General features: G+C 41.7%; 1 protein-coding gene across 1 annotated transcript in view; it reads right to left on the reverse strand.

Moving 5' to 3' along the window:
- fstl4 (follistatin-like 4) overlaps nt 1-20,617 on the reverse strand; it is a gene marked incomplete at its 5' end in the record, with an annotated part of 204,905 nt that extends 184,288 nt beyond the window's left edge. The window contains 2 exons of the mRNA XM_079214541.1: nt 7,627-7,660; nt 20,474-20,617. Of these exons, the coding sequence (XP_079070667.1) occupies nt 7,627-7,660; nt 20,474-20,617 (178 nt within the window). The remainder of the gene's footprint in view (nt 1-7,626; nt 7,661-20,473) is intronic.
- Between the last annotated feature and the right edge of the window lie 351 nt (nt 20,618-20,968).

The following is a 20,968-nucleotide window of genomic DNA, read 5'->3' on the forward strand; positions in this document are numbered from 1 at the left end:
TAAATTGCGATCTTCACGAACCCTAACTAAGTATTGTTCTTACCTAAACCTAACTGAGTCGCTTCCAGTGAAGATAGAAGTTTATTTTGAAAAGGCCGTATGCACGTATTGAGCAAAAATTGACACATGTTGCTGGCTTTCGTGAGAAAACGTAATGCACGAACATGCAACGTAACTGTTGTATGAGGATAAGTTGCACTAACAGTAGAGATGCCGCAACAATCTGTGGATTTCAGTAAGCATTATAAAAGTAAAAATGTTGTTGTATTGTTTTGTATTGACAGTCAAGCAGAAGGGCAAATTATGTAAATGTCAATAGGCCACCACATGTGAAACAAAAGGTATTATTAAGCCAGAAGATGATTTCCCCGTCCCTCAGCCCTGCTTCCCTCAGCCTCCTCCACTCCTTCCTCCTCGCCTTTTCTTCCCTCCAGCTCCTCAGTCATTTGAGCTTATTAAAGTCTCTCTCTCTCTGTCAACCATGTCCCATCTAATTCTCACCCAATTACAATCTAAATGAACCACAGGACTGCTTAACTTGCTTTGCCTCTTCCCATTGTTTAATTTGTGCCGGTAACAAACCCTGATTAGGCCTCAGCGAAGGTTCATAAATTAGGCGCTCAATGTCAAATTAATCACCATTCCATGGGAAGATAGATGGGTAATATTCAATGTTTTCCTTATGGATTCCACTGACAATAATAACACCACTGTGAAAAGAAGAACACTCCGACGATGGCAATTACTGCGGATTTACCAGATTGTGGCATTTGCGCCGGAGATGATTGTGCATCACCAGCCGGTAAAATGTCACTTACAGAGAATGTTCTGTCTGAGCGAGCTTAAAAACCTTCAGATGCGATGTTTGCAGTGAGGTGGATCTCACGAGCAGCATCTGCGTTCCTGAGGTAAAACTGGGTCAATTTGATTAATGCCATTGTCTCAACCTGAAGAGCAGAAGACAATAAAAAGGTTTGCCACAGAGGGAGAGGGTGAAGGGAAAAAAGGTATAGACAAAAAAAGAAAGGACAGGTGGAGCAAAAGAGGAAAACAAAAATGTGAAAGAAGCAGCATTCCAATGGCAGTGGACAAAGACACAACCAAAGAGTGAAAATGAAATGCAACTGCTCGATTTTGACAGTCGATCTAATTTAGCATACAAACAGGCAGCGGATAATTAGTCTCAAGGGGGAAATCAGCCTTCACCAAATAAGAAGAAGAAAAAAATGCTCACTATGAAAGCAGCTGTCCTCAAATGATGCAGGCCAGACACATCACAGGCCAAACTGTCGACTGGTGGGGATTTTCACCCTTTCCTCATTTTTTGACAACTGCATCACTTTTATGTTGAGTAAATATGTATATTTTAAGAAACATCAATAAATAGAAAGCTCCCAGCTCAAAAAAATATCAAAGTTATATAACTAAGTACTGTCAACAGAGCATCTTACGTGGATAAAAATTGGCCACCATTTAAATCCACCAAACAAAAAGCTGCCCATAATACTCACCATAATAATATCCCCAAAAAGTAAAACCAACAACCATGGAAATAGATAAGGAGTCAAAAGGATATTGGGATTGTTGGTATTTGTTATGGTGAAAAATATTGTTGCAGCTCTGGAGATGGATAGCTTCTAGTTTGTCCTTATCCGGAGCGGCTGGCAGTGAAGCGGGGAGTAAGAGTACGTGAGACCTGGCGCTAATGCCGGCCGCCAGACCGGCGTTTGGCTAATTTTCAGTAACCAATTTAGCATGAAAGTATGGTGGAATTACCATGCTTCAACACTAAATTGGTTGCAGTAATTGAGCCGAACGAAGTTGTCCTCGTCTGGCGAGACCAAAGTGCTTTTCTACGTTGTAACAAGAGTGTGAAGCAATGAAGCACTAAGTTGTTAAATATAACTAACTTATAACTTACTCTGAATCTCCGCGTTTACTAACGTTACTACTTCACTACTCGTTTTAGTCGGTGCCGCAAAACCTCACCTCAGTGAGACCGCGACTTGCCGTAAGTCGGTTTTGTTTATACGTGTGTTAGCCAACAATGCTAGTAATGGTAATGGTACATGTAACAATGGCTGCCACTCAGACCAACCTGCTACATTGAGTTGAATGGGAATGTCCATTTTACTCCTGTTCGTATGTATCATCGTGATACGCTCACGGATAACTGCCTGTTGGTAAAACCTGCTCCGGTTATGTTGCGAGAGGAGCTCAGACTGAAGCTATCTCATGCCAGGCATTAGTGAGATACAGCGCTGCATTTTGCCGATTCCCCAGTCGTGAATACAACAGCATGTTCTGTCAGCAGAGCTGCAGAACCTTTTACAAAGCAATACATCTTATCTGGTTATGCTGATGCTGTCATCCAGACGTATGCAAAATCAGGAACACACAAACATGTTCACACACAACATGCAGAGAGAATACATGATACGACAGACAGGCCCAAAGCTCCCACACGGTCTCCTGGTTTGGTTGCGTAGTGTTTGTGTGTTGTGCACTGATGTGTACGGATTAGTCATATCATAATATTTTTGTGATGTAAGAATCAACTATAGATTTTACATGACAAATGGACGCCGTCATCGTGATGTCAACCACTACAGTTTTTAAGCCTTGAGTTTAACATTTTGGCCATCGCCATCTTGGATTTGAGCTGTCACCATCTTTTTTTTTTTTTTTTTTCTGCAAACAGTGAACAGAAGCGACCATATTTGGACTATGGAGGAGTGACGGCGTATACGCCTCTGAAAACCTGTCCTGTCAATCACCTTGTAGCCTCGACCTAAAGCATACCCTGCGTTATGGTCAGTTTAACGCTAAATGGACCAAACTTTAGACTTTAAACTAGATACCATAAACTCATGTTTACAATGTTTACTGAGGGAATAAATCAAGAGAGAAATAGAGTCAGAATCAGAGGTTGCCGCTACAGTACTCTCGTCTGATTGTGGGCTCTAATGTGGCCATGGGACATATCAATAAATGAAGCTCTAGCGTAAGTTCAGACAGGAAGACAACCCTCTCACACCAGGCAGGCCTCTCACTCATACTGTCCCTCACCAGCAGCATGCACGTCATACCGGATGTCCCAGTCAGGAGCGTCAGAAGCGTCAAACTCTACCAGCTGTTCAGCAGCTGGGCGCGCCCAGCCAATAGTGCAGAGTCACGCCCTCCTCTCTATCCTATCAGCTCGCTGCCATCTCCTTTAAATGTTCTCTCTCTCCGCCTCTAGCGTCCTGCTGCTGTCACATGCGACCCACCCCACCCCAGCACTATCCACCTTCTCAGATTCAGCACCCCATCTGCATCTCCAGCAACTCCGTGCGATCTCAATCTCCTCGCGGAGTTCAAGCACCAAATAAATTATGTGTAACCATGGACTCATCATCTGGCATAATAAACATTGACGACTAATCACCCACTGTCTCTCCTGATTGAAATACTGTATCTACACTATAATCTTATCTTCAACACCTCCAACACTGCATACAGCTTATAATATTACAACGTTTTCAATCAAGCATTTATGAAAGAATTCATTTGACACTTCTGCATTCTAACTGATCTCAAAGACACAACACGGCAAAAAAAAGACCAACAGACCAACACACCGTAGATGTAAAGAAGTGACTGTCAGCCGCAATCACGTTCACATCAGAGAGCAGGAAGTGAAGGGTCCTCACGGAGAACCATAGCAGGCCTGGGAGGTCGGCGGTTTAAAAACCTTCAAATCTAGAGAGCCTCTTCTCCTCTGACAGCAAACGGGGGGCTCTATATAGAGGCGCCTAATTAATATTGCGAAATGGTTATCAATAGATGAAGGAGCAGTTTCCACATACTAGCTAAACCTTGGTATTCACAGAACATCAGAAAGCCCACACACTCACACACACACACACACACACACACACACACACACACACACACACACACACACACACACACACACACACACACACACACGCACACGCAGGGAGAACTGAAATAGGAGCACAGAGAAGCTCCAGTTCACTGCAGGGCATTACGACTGGGCACAGGGCCAGAACCAAATTACTTTGTCCCTTTTGCTTTGAACTCTGGGGACAAATATTGAAATAACATTGGTCCGGTGTATGTAAATCTAAAACCATGCCCTTTAACCCACGTTGTTCCCATAAACCTCCTGCAATAATGCATCCTGACTGTTTCCTGCCAACACGCTACTGTTATATAATGAAAGCTCAAATGTTTGCAGCTCATGCAGATGTTTTTTTTGTTTCGCAGGGCTACCTCTCATCTGTGAGGCAGCGTGTCAGAAACAGCTCACATGCTGTATCTCCCATCAGGAGGCATGCTGCTGCAGCTGAATCACAAGAGGCAGGTAGAGCTCGTAGCACGTAGAGCTCGAAAAGCAATTATCACTTAGAAAGCTACATTCCTGTACATAATACGGTGTTCAGAAGAACTCTACTAATAGACAGCCAGAGGTAAATAAAAAAATAAAAATACACATACTGCACTAGATGCTGAATACTAAACTGGAAAGAAAAAAGGAATTCTCTGGGGTCACGTTGAGGTCGAAGAGAAGCAGACGCAGAGAACTCTTCACTGCAAGCAGAGAACCAGTGTGTTACTGTAGAGATGGAGACAGCCCATCGTAATGGACCTGATGCAAACAGAGGAAGCTGCTTGCCAAATAGGAAGCACTCAGCCGTGGGAGTATCGCTGTTACAGTAACTCGCACACAAACCACTCAATCTCGCTTCCGTGCAAAACAATACGGAGAAACACAAAGAAAAATGTAATGGTTTATAGGCAATAGCAGGGGAAAAAGGTATTTATCCTCATGAGCGGCGACGATGACGACGCCTTTCACCGCGACTCAAACAGATAGCAAACAACTGGAAGCACTCACTGCCTCACAGCAAGGGTAAGCAAAGGGTTTGATTCCCCCGATCCCGGGCAGTCCTTCTGTGCGGAGTTTGCACGTTCTCCCCGTGGCAGTGTGGGACCTTTTCCACTACATTAAAGTCAAATGAGGCTGCTTGGAGGAAGCAGAAGCCAAGGTAAGCTGCTGCAGTCAGCCCAGTCACAGCCATGAAAACATGTCAAAGCATCCTCCTCTCTGATCCCTCATCTCTCTCTGTTTGTCTTTCAGAATATACTGAAGCAGCTAGTGGAAGGAGACGCCTTTTGGAAATTCTGTGGTAAGATGTCCAGCTTTACTCCTGCTCTTCACTAACATTGAGACAAAGCTCCTCCTCCTCACTGTCTTTTTAACACATCTGTATATTCTAGGTACTCACGTCCCCCCAGAGTGGCACAGCCACCACGAGTACATAGCCAGATGGGAGTGGTCCTGTTCGACATGGTACACAGAGCATCATGTAGACCACACATGTTCAATGACGGGTGGCAGGGAATCAACAGGTGGCTCTCCGGAAGTAAAGAAAACATAACATGTCGGCAGAAAAAAATCTGTTCATTTGAGTTCAGGTTGTGACGGATCAGAAGCTTACCTTTCTGCTCCTTCTTTCTCTTCAGATTGCAAAGATGTCTTAGAGGTGTGTTTGGATCAGGACCCGGATCAGCACCTCGTCCTGGAGCAGCTGTCTATGTCACCCACACTGCCCCCCTGATCACAAGTGGGCTCCGCCTCATGAAATCCCGGAAACGCCGACCAGAGCGACTCTCCAATAAAAACCGGACTCGCAGTCAAAAACGCCGCGGCTTACAAGGACGACATGCAGCAACACAAACTGGCTCTCGACACTGCACGTGAACCCTGCCTTCGGCCAATGTCAGCTAGCATCGGCCCCGATTAGGATAAGTGGTTTGGATAATGGTAATATTCATTATTTTCATTATTCATTACAGCGGATTGACACGTGGTAGTCGGGTCTCATCTCACCCGTTTTATAGCTTATTTCTCCGCACAAAAGTGATCAACACGATCCGCTATTTGTCCACGATATGAGACAGGGAGACAGGGAGACAGGGAGAAAAGACAATTTAAGTTTAACTCACTTACCAATTTAACGTTCTTTCTACCAAATAATTCAGCCACGAAACAATCGAGTCATGAAATAAAGTCGCCCTCTTTTCCCTGGTAATACATTTGCATTAATGGTTTGTTAGAGTAACGGGACACGGAACATTATGAATAAATAAAACATATCCTGTCATCCTCTTACTTAAAATTACAGTCAGTTTGAAGCTCGTCATTAAATCTGACAGACGTGATTTACCACTTAATTAACTTTTGTCTTTTGGTAAATAACTCATTCCCACTTTCATCTTTTCACCGTTAGTTTGATCTTCTACATTTCTACGTCACTCGCCACTTTCAAAACTGCACTTTATTTAAATCGGCTTTTTACCTGGGATGCAACCCATGTATGGTATTCTGTCATGTAATCTTTTATTGTGTACTTTGTTATTGCTTCTATCCTTTTAATTTTTACCATGTAGAGTGCTTGAGTACCTTTTTTAAAGCGGTACACAAATTAAATGTATTATTATTTCCTGCTCCAAACTGTCATTATATCGGCCTTTAATAATCAACTACAGGTCGACCTCTGACCTGTACCAACAAAGGACTTCTGACAACCATAGCGCAATAATATCAGGATTACTGCGACAGAATGTGTGTATATATACAATATATATATTACTGAACTGACATTCAGCATTTACATCGTGTGCCGGAGCTTTGAATACAATCACCAGAAAAAGACACAGCTCTGGACCTCTGATCAGCAGCAGAGCAAAATAATTCTCAGTGCATCTGTACATATATATATATATATATATCACAAAAAAACACCAAAACACACAAGAGGGGCACAAACTCAAACACAAAGTTTTTAACTTCCCCGCCAGTCTCGTCCACGAGCTGATAACAAGGTACTGAACACAGAAAGCTGCCAACACCCAGACTTGTGTATGCGTGTGTGTGTGTGTGTGTGTGTGTGTGTGTGTGTGTGTGTGTGTGTGTGTGTGTGTGCATGCAGTGTTAAAGCAGACCGAGGCCCAAAGCTACACAAACGTTACTTAATCATTTCTGACAAGGGACTGAAGATGGTTGACGGCTGGTTAATTATTCAGCGAACAAATACTATACAAATACTTATAGAAGGGTTGTCACTTGGGATGAGTGGGTTCAAAAAGCTTGACTTTTTTTGTCTGTTGAGTTGGGGAAGAGTGGTGGTACATATATAATATACCGTACGATGCTATACGATGCTACTATTTCCTCTTAGATGGTGTCGCATGCAACTGAATAGACAGAATAAGTACCAGTTTCACAACTGATTTGTAGATGATCTCTTGACTTGACCTCCACTGACAACTGACATGCTTTCAAACGCTTCCTCTGAGAAGAGCAGCGATGCAGTAACAAGGGATTTTGTCACAGTTATGTCATCATCAGAGGTCTTCTCCAGAACAGGCTGCATGGTCCACTTTATGAGATTTGAATTACTTCCCAGGCAGCATTTCCCAGCAATCAGAAAACCAAAGTGTGTGCCCGGATAACAGCAGACGACAAAAACAAAAAAAACTGCCATGGAGCACAACACAGCGTTTTTTTTGTGTGTTAAAAATGCTGTTTGGCTTGAACACAGTGAGTGTACTCACATTGATCGATGCTGCCGTCCACTTTCCCCTTCTCCTGCAAAAAGAGAGCACACACAAAAGTGGTTATTACAGGCTCAGAGGAGTGAGACAGCCCTTTCTGCAGCGTTTTTTCGCGCACCATTTGTTACCGTGCCTTTTCCCCCTTCTTCTGGGTTCAGAGAAAGACGTCAGAAAACAAAAAAGGTGAACAGACGGGAAGAGAATGGAAAAAGCTGCTAAATAACGGGAGACACAGCGCGAGAGAGAGAATGTGTGGTGGATGACAGCAGAAGAACGAGGGGACCTTTACAAAGGCGGATCCCGGAGTCAATTCAATCACCCTAATTGGAAATGCACTTTCCAGCAGGCTGCGAGATGTCAGTTGTCACTATGTTGTGCTGGAATGTTTATCAGGATGTCAAACCATTGATACGGCGAGGAGAAAGGATTTGTTTTGTCAGTTCTAACTGTGAGTGTGATATTGACGCGCAGCTTCAAATTTCAATAAATGTCACTTTCGTTCATGGCTTTCCAAAAGACTCGGTGTGTATGGATGCGATTGGATGAAAAACATGGAGGAAAACAATGTCTTCCATCAGAAAGACAAAAAAATCAGCCAAAGTAAAGCTTAGATTTTTTAATATTTCATCTAAAACATTGTATTCTACATGTGCAGTGGTGTATAAAGTACCCAAAAGTCGTACTTGAGTAAAAGTAAAGCCACCTTACTGGAAAATTACTCCAGTAAAAGTAAAAGTCACCTATTAAAATACTACTTGAGTAAACGTCTTAAAGTATCTGATATTTTCTGTACTTAAGTATCAAAAGTATTTGTCTGATATAAAATGTACTTAAGTATTGAAAGTAAAAGTACAAGTACATGCTTTTAATAAAAAAGCAAAGGGTCAGAATTTTTAGAATTATGAAGTTTATTCTTTTAAGTGCTGTGGCCACCATGACCAATGACAAGGAGTTGTGTTGAAAATAACTGGGTTGGCTGTGATCCATCCATATATATTATGTTCAAAATAATATATTGTACCTAAGTATACTCTTGCATCTACTATGAACTTATCATCATAATTCTCCAAAAAGCAATATGACACTATGAAGGAGTTGTAACAGTAAAAGTATGCTCATTCCGTCGGGTACCGGGCTGTTAATTAAAAAAATAACATAAAAATGGACTAACACTAAAAACATACACATGTATACTTTACATCTGCCAAATGTGAGCCCTTTTCACTTTAATTGATCTCCTTGGAACAGAGGCTGCATTTAGCATGCCCTGCTTTATCAATATGTATGAAATAGGGGGACAGTGGGAAGCTGCACTGCTCCTTTCACGTCTGTTTTGACCACTTCATCTCAGCCCTACATCAAGCTGCGCTACATATAGAGCGTCCTCTTCCTTAAACTATTTCATTCTGGGTCTCTTACGACCATGAAATCACGTTGTTGGCTAAGCCCAACTACGTGATTTGCTTCCATCTACAACCTGCAGCCAGATCCGCCGGTGTGCCGGTTTGAACTAACGTTAATGTGAACTGAACCAGCGGCATGTTTCATCACGTTACGTTTTTTTCAGACTGAACCTTAACGGAACATAAAGTAACTTTAACGACAATACACAACCCAAACACGTTAGCTAACGTGATAGCAAGCTGACTAGCTTCCATTAAAAACAAGTTTGAGGGAAATGAAGACACTGTCGACATCTTAACGCTGATTGGCCAAGACTAGACACGTCGCATCAAAGATGTTTTGTTTTTGTGAAGACCACGACTTCAGCTTTTCTCAGTGTCTCACTCCAATCTCAGACACGCTGGCCGGCCAGTTGCTCTGCTCCGCTCTTCTTTTTTTCTCTGCGACTTATTGACTGGCGTAATAATCGCGCGACACAACGAATGGATAATGAAATTCGTTTCCAGCACTTTTGATAATCAATTTTTATAGATTTTATCGATTCGTTGTTGCAGTCTTATATATATATACATACTGAAGAGAATCTAATGATTTATATGTTGAACTGCCTTACTTTGATTAATGATTTATGTGTTGTACTGCCTTACTTTGACTAAAGTTTCATGTCCCGCTTATACTAAAGAATGTGCCTCGGAGTTGAGAAACCGCGACTGTCTGAGTTCTCACTCTGGTTTTAGTTCCATAAACACGTTCCCTCTCGACCCTGGCTGAACAGGTTAAATAAAGGCCGTTGTGGCTTTATATGCGGATGCTACCGCAGTTTAACATAGAAAGCTTGCTTTTGGCCGTTAACGGTCTGGGACAGGGACATATATCTGGTTCCTGTCATGTAGAAGAAGTTCCGCTTTATACTCTCGGAATAGTGGCAAGTAGCATAACACCCTTGTGACCTTTAGATGTCTGAAATACAGACGGACCGCTCCCCTTTTTCGGTATTTAGACTGTGACAAATATGGAAGTCAGAAAGAGGAAGTCTTGCAGTAAGGGGATAAATATCCATTGCTCTTAGTGAACGGCTGCAGAGCAGACCATCCGGGGGGGGAGCTGAGTCCAAGCTTGTAGTAGGTATGCATTCCATGTATGTGTAATAATGGCTTAAATAAATAACCTTGATTGTAATATAACCTGTACTGTCAATTCTTGAACACCCGAGGAATTTCCTGGAGAGGACAATTCTTCCCTTCAATATATATATATATATATATATATATATATATATATATATATATATATATATATATATATATATATATAGCCGAGATCTTTCCTTGAGGATTAAAAACCCAACCAGCACCTCACCTCTTCACTAGCTGTACTTTAATACGTTTTAACAATTATTATTAGGAACACTGGATATTCAATACGGAACGCTCTAATTAAAGTTATCTGTGTGTCTTATATTTTGACAGGTGACAAGACATTGTGATTATATTTCGACTCGTAAGATTCAAACTAATAGACAAGATTACAGATATCTCCAGTTCAGTTGCAAATATCTGCAATGTGAATTTGGGAAATCTGCAACTAACTAGTAATTACAGATTCAGATATCTACAATTTAACTGTGACGATTCATAATTACAGTGCAAGAGACCCTTTCTATTTAAACATACCATGGCACTGCAATCGTTCATCGTTGATCCTCAAGTGTGTCTTTAGAATGTGTCTTTAGATATCTACGCTGTACATTTCTACCACATCTCTCTCGTGAACGACACTACTCATTTGCCACAAACTCCTTGTTGATAAATTATTTATATTTCATTGAAACATTTTTCAAGTTTCTTATCCACAAAAGCAAATGCTTCTGCCAACAGTGCTTTGCTGGGCCAATATCCAACAGAACACTTAACATGAGCAACAATACAGACTAAACGTTAAACAGGTATCTAAAACTGAATTACGGATATCTGCAATCCTTAGTTAATTTAATTAAATAATATTCTCTTCTATTTTTTGTATATATTGTGCATTTTTTATATTTCATTGCTTACTTGTATGTATAAATGCTGCTGAAGCGAATAAAGTACCTACCTACCTATCTTCTGGAGACGCAAAAGCTATTTGATATCACAGCTTATAAAGTTGTATATATATATTCATATTAATTATATATACAACAACTATAGTTTGTTGTATTTATGAAATTATAGAACAATAATAAAGACAATTATTGGCATTGTATTGCTACTTAACCTGTTTATAACTATAAAACTCTTACGAAGATCACCACTTTGCAGACTCAAAGTCCTATCAATATTCGTAGCTAATTTGGTAGAGTGTTTGTCCTTAGGTTGGAAGGTGGCATGTTCGATCCCCACGTGAGGGTTTTATTTTAAAACGCATATATTTTGCTACAGTGGCGGGCCAATAGAGGGCAACGGGGCTTCACGTGTCTATGTCTCCTCGGGCAGACGAGGCGCGCGCCACCCATGATAACAACATGACAGCAGCGAGCAGGAGCCACTGGTCTTCACAGAAAACCAAACGCTAACTCTGTAAAATCTTTTTGAGAGAAGACCTTTGGCTGAGAAACTACAGGTAAAACACCTGGTCCCAGATCAACCGGACCGGTCGGAACTACCTGACCGAAAAGCAATGCAGATTTCGGTGCTTCCTTTCTGTGCCTGAGCCGATTTAAATACTTCTTTTACACTACTGTGTAATGTTGCACAATACTAAAAAGGTAGCGCGGTACCCATACGTTAAAAAATATATGATTTTGCATATGTTTAGTATCGATACTTTATTAAAATAGCGCGGATCAGAGCGCACTCACTGCTCCCTCTCTCTCTCATACAGAGACAGGCTCAAGGGGGCGGGGCGCGCACAGCAGCAGCAGTGTGTGCTCACAGAGTGATGGCTTGGGAGACATGCACAAGCTTTGTCCGTGCCGACCGTCTCGGCTTGTTGGAACAAAGCTCTCCCAGTTGATATGATATGATGACGTGTAGTCCAGTAAAGCAGCAGTTTGTAGAATCTAACAGTTTCTGAGTGGAGTTCTGTTGCACACGGTCCCAATCAGGCCACCTGACGCTTGTGTCTGTTCTTTTTTTATATATATTGTTTATAGTTAACAAGTTTGATACTGTAGTTTGAAGTGTTTTGTATTTATTTATTTATATTTACTTTAAATAGGTAATATATTGTTCAATTTGAAGAAATAAATCTGCCTTGGCAATAAAAAAGTATCGGTTCAGGCACCGTTTTAGACACCGGTATCGTATTAAAAGTATCGTTTTAGCACCCGTATCGGAAAAAACCCAAACGAATCCCTAATTATAATATACTGAATTGTATTAACAAGATAATGATAATAATAATAACTTTATTTATATAGCACCTTTAAAAACAAAGTTCACAAAGTGCTCTACATAGAAGCAAAGAAGACATAACTTAAATATCGTAAACACAAAAGGACCATAGGCAATGAATACTACAATAATCAAAACAAACAAATAAATAAAATATACAAACAAAACCAGGGGAACAAAAGAACAGCATAATAGATCATAATCGGACATAAAATGACGACATCACTTAAAAGCAATTCTATAAAAATGGGTTTTAAGAAGTGATTCAAAAGAAGTTACTGATTTTGCCAGCCTTATCTCCTCTGGTAGGTCGTTCCAAAGTCGAGGGGCCCTGATGGCAAAAGCACGGTCACCCTTTGATTTAAGCCTCGACTTCGGAACGGCCAGGAGGACCCCACCGGAGGATCTAAGGCTGCGAGTTGGCGCGTATGGAGTTAGCATGCCGATGATGTAGCTCGTGGCCAGACCCAGGCGGGCCTTAAAAGTGATCAATAAAATCTTAAAATCAATTCTAAAACCAACCGGGAGCCAGTGGAGAGAAGCCAGAACTGGAGTAATGTGATGTTGTCTCTTAAAACCAGTAAGAAGCCTAGCTGCTGCATTCTGAGCTGTCCTTATTAAGATGTCCTTATTATGTCAAAGTATAATATATATATAAATAATTTAAAAAAAAAATTGTCACCAGCCGCCACTGTTTTGCTACGTTAACACTGAGCGTCCACACTCCGCCACGCAGAGGCTCGACAGCGACGTGACAGGATGTGACGCAAAAGAGGTGCGAAAGAGCCGCATGCGGCTCCTGAGCCACGGGTTGCCGACCCCTGATCTATCTACTCGATATATAGCTATCCATCCACCTATCTACCTATCTCACCATCCACCTATCTATCTCTATATATCGGCATAGCTGTGTGGCACAGAGTTGTCCTGAAGCCTCAATGATTAGTGATGGGGGCAGATAAGAAAATGTGAGGCAGTATTTGTTGTTGCTGCCTTTAGTAGGAGTCCAGCTGACTAGATATACGTGTGTTTGGCGAGCAGATTGTCGGCCTTTTGTAGGGCATTCTGTGCTTGTTAGCTACTGATAACTGCTTGTTGCAGCACTGTGAATGCTGCTCTGCATGAATGGGTCTGAACTTGCGACGCAATTTAACGTAAACTGGCAAAATAAAAGAATCGACATGCTGTTGTAAAAATAGACCAGAGGCAGGTCTTCCAATGCAACACCGTTTCAGAAGCAGCCCAACGTGTGTCAGCAATTGAAGTGTTGTGACATTTTGAATTCTTGTCCCTCAGTGTGGATGTCACCGGTAATGAGGCTCCGTGATAAAAGATGTGTGAGTCTGTGAGGCCCTCTCGGCTTCCCGGGAGACCGAGAGCCTCACGAAAAACACAGCGGTTTTTAGTGCCCCCTGTCATTGTCTCCTCCTTTGTCTCTATATCTCTATCCTCTCTCTTTCTGCCATCTGTCTATCTTAATTGCGGACGTGCTTCCTCATGATGGCAGGATAAAATTGAGTGTGCTCATCAGCACCGCCTTCCATCATCTGGAGTTTTGCTGTTTGATCAATTGATTAGAGAATCAAACCAAGCGTAGAGGTGAAAGAAAGGCTATGTGGTTCTTTCTAAAAATACTGTTCTCTCTCATCCATGTCTCTATGGGGTTCTTTTTTGTCACATTCCTTTATACATTCAGCTTTAAGGAATTTTTATGGCGTAAAACAATAGTTTAGCAATAATCAACGGCAACTACTGTCATGTCACTGGATGAGGCAAAGTAGATGCGTTCACAAACACATTTTATGAGGAGTAAATTAGTTGTGTTTTCTTTCAATGCAACACTTACTTTGACATTTATTGGTTAGAGAAATGTAAATAACCTCTACCAAAATTTAATTTGAGCAAATAAACTCAGTTCTGTGAGTTCTGTGACTGACTATTTTTGTGGATTGAGCGTGGGTGGAGGCAAAATAATTCTCTGAATGTATTAGTTAAAAATGTTGGCTTGTTTTCTTTTTTAATGATTGAAGAAAAAGCAAGTTCCTGTCAATATGTACAGTCACTCACTCTCAAGTGTTACTGGAGAAAGTTAACATTAACCTTCAGGATCATATTAGCCACCCCTATGCCTCTGGCAGACTACTTTACTACAAGGCTAGCGGCCGGGAGCCCCGTAGACGACAGCTGGCTAGTTAGCTTACGAGCTTATTCATCACCAGAGCTGGCTGGTTAGCCAGCTAGTCCCAGTAACAAGTGTAGCATGAAAGCGTAATGAAATTAGCGAAGTAACTAGCTAACTAGCCAGCCGCCAAATGAGTAAAATGTATCTACTTAATGCTTCATACACACACTTTTTTTCACACAGTAGAAAAGCAAATTGCTATCTGCGTTCAGATCATTTTTCTCACCAGTGTTGAAGAAGAAGAAATTATCCTTTATTAATCCCATTGGGGGAAATTCTTCTCTGCATTTGACCCATCCCTGGATAGGGGCAGTGGGCAGCCCTGTGGGGCGCCCGGGGAGCAGTTGGGGGTTCGGTGTCTTGCTCAGGGACACTTCGACATGTGAGCTATGGGGGGACTGGGGATCGAGCCGGCTACCTAGTGGTTGCGGGAGGACCACTCATCCCCCTGAGCTACAGCCGCCCCCATGAAATCATGGCAAAATTAGCAAGTTAGCTAAGTAGCCAGCCGTCTGCTGGTTAGTTTGCTAATTCCTCCATGCTTTCATGCTACATTTATTCCAGAAAATGTGTCCTACATAGACCTATTAGCAGGGCTCTCAAGTGTCACGCATTGAGCGTGACTGTCACGCATTTCGGTCTTAAGTCACGCCCTCCCGCCACACATCGTATTTCTCACGCTGAAAAAAAACTCTAGGCTATTTAATGTGCCGCAGCGCGCAAACATGACCTGGTCGCGCTGCCCTCACCATGGAGGAATCAAGCACGTCTCCCCCGAATCCCCTGCCAATCAATAAAAAGAAATGGGCTACACGAATAGCCAATCAGAAAAACGTATCTGTTGTATCTGGGTGAAATGTAATCCCGAGAGAGAGAGAGAGAGAGAGAGAGAGAGATGTCACTCTTACCTGTCTTAAAAACTTGAGAGCCCTGTATTAGCAACATTTCTGCGGTGGAGCAGCTGTGACGGTTGAGAAGGTTAGCAAAAGGCTAAACAAAACTACTGCCAACATTTTATCTCCATCTCTGAAATGCTACCACAATATTGTAGCTCGCCTAGAATCCCACCTTATCATCTCAAATCAGGGCTCTCAAGTATCAAACTGTCACTCATTTCGGTCTTAAGTCCCGCCCTCCCGCCACACATAGTATTTCTCACGCTGAAAAAAAACTCTAGGCTATTTAATGTGCCGCAGCGTACAAACATGACCTGTTCGCGCTGCCCTCACCATGGAGGAATCAAGCACGTCTCCCCCGAATCCCCTGGAGTTCTGCCGTGAGGTGCCACTCATCAGCCAATCAAAAAAAAGAAATGGCCTACACGAATAGCCAATCAGAAAAACGTATCTGTTGTATCTGGGTAAAATGTAATCCAGCAACCAATGAAAATAAAGCTAATAATAATATGGGGGGGAGGGGTGCTGGTCTGTGGGCATACGGCAGGGGCGGGGGCGCGGCCGTGGGGGGGGAAGGGAGAAGAGGATATGTCACTCTTACCTGTCTTAAAAACTTGAGAGCCCTGTCAAATGTATGCAATATCAATTCTGGCACCCAGTAGCACGAGATGACATACGTTGTGTATCTTAAGCCTACGACTCCGAGGTGATCGGTGTTTCCCTACAGTCTTTCCTTTGTTTTGACTCAGCTAACTAATGACGTAATCATGACGTTGGCTGTAAAAGATTCTATAGGGTAACCCCACTGGGTTTCAATTAGGAGGGATCTGATGCTTTTCTCAAAAAAATTAGTCTGCCCAAAGCAGTGAGAATGATGTGATGAGACTCTGGAAACAGGCGGGATGCTGAGAGATGCAAAGACAGATGATTCAACATCTTCTCAACTCTTGAGCCTGAGGCTGTTTTTATTTGATTTATGCTGCCTTTATTCAGACATCTATGACGTTAGGCACCACATGTCTCAGGCATGTCATATGTTGTTATTTTCAGGACAGGTTCGGCATTGAAAGCTGTAAGATTGATTGCATGTTGTAAAAGGAAAATATGTAAACACAATTTGCATCCAGAGGGTTCATGGGGATTTAACAACCTCAACCAACAAGCAGCAAGTCGTATGCACTGAAGGAAAAATGTGGCAGCAATGTTCTTTACGTCTAATGTATGTTCATCACACGAGAGGCAATGGAAGATGAAGTTTAATAGACCATGGACGACAATATGAGAAAGGTTGTGCTTAAATCGTGATCTAGCGTTGGTTTAACTCACTGGTTCTAAGGCTACCTGTTGTTATATGTTGCATATGATTTTACATTATTTGAACAGCTAAATGCCAGCCAATCAGAAACTAAATTGTCCTTGGCTGTGGCACGATTAAAAATGATTAGTACCTCTACTGTGGCTTCACATAGTGAAGAAGCAGTCGAGGTGCTCTGAGCTGAATTAGAACAAAACCCCCTCTGAACGTCACGGTGGTGAAAAGTCATTGCTGTCACGGTCGGTCTCAAGTTCGCCCACTTCATTGGGTTTTGTAGTAGCGACAGTGTTTAAGTGTACGAACTCAAACTGTTTGTTACAGCCTCTTGGAAAAACTAGTACAAACTAATCTCCGAGTGTTACATGTCTCCAACCCGGATGCCATTTAAAAAACACCCTCCACGAAACAAGAACCCGACTTTGTGGCTGCAGGGACTGACATTTAGTGGAAATGCAATTTGAGCAGCAGGGTAATTCATGTGTCTGTTACAAATGCCTGAAAAGGCCTTTTCTCCCCTGCGCTCTCATATGTGCTGCTATGGCCGGCCTCTTCATTCAAGGAGCCATACGTTTATGTGCCCACTTATTCTTTCTCTTCATCTCTGTAAACAACAACACTCTGCCCGGATTAGCTGCCTGCATGCCAACCAGGTTGCAGTATCAATATATTTGCTAAGTGGGAGCTGCAATTTTCTTTGTCGCATACGTGAAGCACATTGAGACCTTGACCTTTTTTTTTTAGAATGAAGAGGCACCAAGAGGGAAAGGAAAGCTGGATCTATCTTTTTCTGTATTTTCACAAGAGTTCACTTTTCTACATTCAATATGTATTTCCCTGTTGTCCGCTGCTTAGAAAGTAGGGACCCGTCTCATCTCACAGAAACTCACCAGTGCACTCACAAACTACTTGAAGAGGGAAATGAAAACGAACCAGAAGAAAGAAAAACATTTGCAATGCGAGTTAATTAGTAATACCTTGATAGGATTCATAACTTTGATGAATCCTAAAATAGAACTTACAACCGAACAAATTCATTTGCTCCCCCTTGCATCATTAGCTGGAGAGATTTCAGGATTTCAGTGTTGCTTGCTGGCACGATCTGTCCTCTAAACAACTTCACATTTGTCCCAGGCTTCGAGTGAATAAGTGATAAACAATGGCTTCGCTATGTTCTACACGTTTGTATATGCACTCGCGAGTGAACATGCTAAACACCTCCCAAAAGAACGCATCACGAGGGTCAGTGGAGACGATTTGCTACTTTGATGCAACCCCAACCAACTTCACGAATAACCTCCAAAACCATAACTCATTTCTGAAAATTGTCATGGAGATGGTTCAGTTATCATCATGTGACCAAACGTCATTTTCGGATCTCTGAAACTATTCTATTTGTTTAACGCCTCCAGAGTTATCGACTTCTCGTGAGCCTCAGAGTAGAAGACGAGATCCGACTCAGAGAAGAGGGACATATTTTGTAGTTGAGAAACCATATTGACCCCTAAGAGCAAACAATAATGCCAATGTTTAAAGTTGGATGCAAGAAACAAATCTGCTTTTTCCCATTAGGCTTATTCTTTCCATACCAAGTCCAGACAACATGAGCATCATGAGTTCTCAATGTTTGGTTATGAGATATGACTTTCATCCCTCTACGTCCACATCATCTTTACTTTTCCCTTGTTCTTCTTCAAGAAAAACACTATTAACTCCTTGTCTCTTCAAGATCAAGTGAAATATATTTTCTTTTTATTGTTGTGATTGATAGACAAATTATATTAACTTCACAACCTGAAACCACATCTTTTTAGTGGTTGCTTTATGGCATACCAGTTGGATTACATTGTAGGTGTCACCTTACACCCCACATCTACTACTACCCTGTTTTTAGCTTTTATTTATTGATATGGAACTTATTTTTAAAGTTGGTTTTGACTGCTTTAACAACTATACAACTATGCAATTGACACATTTTGCAAAAATGACTGTGTACACCTTTACTGCACGCTAACTTAAGACACTTTTAGCCCCATTGGCTGATGCATCTTACTGCATTTAACATGGCAGGAACCTCAGTAAAAGACAACAGATGCAGACGCGTACCAGAGGGTTGTGCTGAGAATAGAAAGCATCCCCTACCACAATAATCACAGTAAAGGGAAGTATTATTGCTTCATATAACGGTAACCGCTGCACATGTGCTACATGCCTGAAAGGTTTTTCTCGAGCTTGGTGTACCAACTCTCAGGAGACAGCCTGAGAAATTGATGAATAACCTTCTGGGACTGTAATGAAACAAAAACTAAAGCTTTATGGGTACAAGTCATAATCGAAATGTAAATGTAGTTGGGGGGTAGCCCAAAGAGAGGATCCTTCCCTTGTGGAGAGAATGCTATTTTCTTTCTTTTCTTGTTTTCACTGTTCCTGTATTTATTCTTGATTCATTCAATGCATAACCCCATTACTTACCAGAGCTTTCATCCAACCAGCACAATCCCCTCTTTCTCTGTGTTGCTGCTACACCACTCTACTCTTTTCCCCTCTTCAAAGAGACCACTTCCAAGCCAAAACAAGGAGCTCACTGTCAATACGTAGTCTATAAACACCCGACACTCTCATCGGTTTCCTGTGACAATTCTCAGCACCAACACAAGGATCCGGGGCCAAGACTGCTGCAGCATCAAGTAGAATATAACAATGCAGACGGACAGATGCTGCATTGATTTGTTTAACTCAAAACACTATTTTCTGTCCCAACAAAGCAACTGTTGTTCAGGAAATTGGGTTATTTTTCTATGATTGCCCTTCACCCACTATTATTGTCCAATTGTTCAACATTATGTGCAGACAACATGTGTGTCGTGTGACATGTAGAACTATGGCATCTTTCCATTTGCACCAGGTAATGGACCTTTGGACCTTTTTCACAGTGGACATTTTGACTTGTCCGTGGCCGCGAAACAAGAAGAAGCGCGTGTGTAAATAGTATTGATGGGGTTCACTGCTAATACGCATCATTGGTATGTCTTAAACACCTGCTGTAAAAAAAAGCAGTTTGAATTTGCTGAATATTTAAAATCTAACAGTAATAAATATTTTTAAATCACCAACAGAACATTTGTAAATTTTTCCGGGTCATGACAGTGGTAGTTTATAACTATTACACTGTTTGACGCTACCTTTTGGACATTTGGTACAATCATTATAGCTACTGAGGCACAGATCCTGTTAATTTCAGCTTAAGTGTCCAAATAAGTGATTTTATAAATTTAGGACAAGAAAATGTCAATGTTAACACATCAGAGTAACATTTATACCTCTTTACAATGAGATCACAGATGTCTTGGAATTAAAATGAGTATACAAATCAAGTAAAATACACTTTTCCCATGACATAAAAAAATAGCGCAGGAGATATCGAGTCAGGAGTGCACCGTGTCACGGAAGTTAAGCTGTGCTACATTTGGCAACAAGTGTGTTTTGTCAGACTATTTTTATTCACTTTATTTTTCTTGCAGCCCTGATCGGATTTATGGTTGATATGATTGATTTATATCACCATAAGTGTTTCTCTAGCTTGATGGGGAGTGAAGGCGATGTCCTCGGTGGGAAGCAGTTTAGTGTGTGTGTGTGTGTGTGTTTGAGAGAGAGAGAGAAGCACATCGCATTTACTTACCGTGGAGTGTGGTTCCTGGGAGGAGGTACGTGGCATTATGGCTGTGTCAGCGCCGCCTCGCCGGCTGCTCTTGTGCCCTTCAGTCAGCCAGCACCCTGAGGCTCCCAGCAGCGCGGCCACGGCCCAAACACCCAGGCTGCCCATGAGTGTGTATCTGAGTGGGAAAAAAATTAAAACACAATGCACACAAAGTCTTTAGACTCACTTTGTTGAATGCACTTCAGTTTTCCAAAAATAAAACAAGTTACACAGCTCTTTAGTCCTCCTCGTAGGGGAATGGAACAATGTATATACCGTATCTGAGCAGTATGAACGGATGAAGACAATTTAATGGACAGTGTAAACATTGTGTTGTTGTCTGTAACTTTCACTGTAAATCTGGAAGATTTATTTGGGATTTAAATATCTTGTAATCATTTTTTTTCTTTACTTTAATTCCCTAACAAGCAAAACAAACATCAATGTGTTGTCTACAAAGACAGATGAGCTGAACTC

The sequence above is a fragment of the Taurulus bubalis genome, assembly GCF_910589615.1.
Source record: "Taurulus bubalis genome assembly, chromosome: 2".
NCBI classification, from domain to species: Eukaryota; Metazoa; Chordata; class Actinopteri; order Perciformes; family Cottidae; genus Taurulus; species Taurulus bubalis.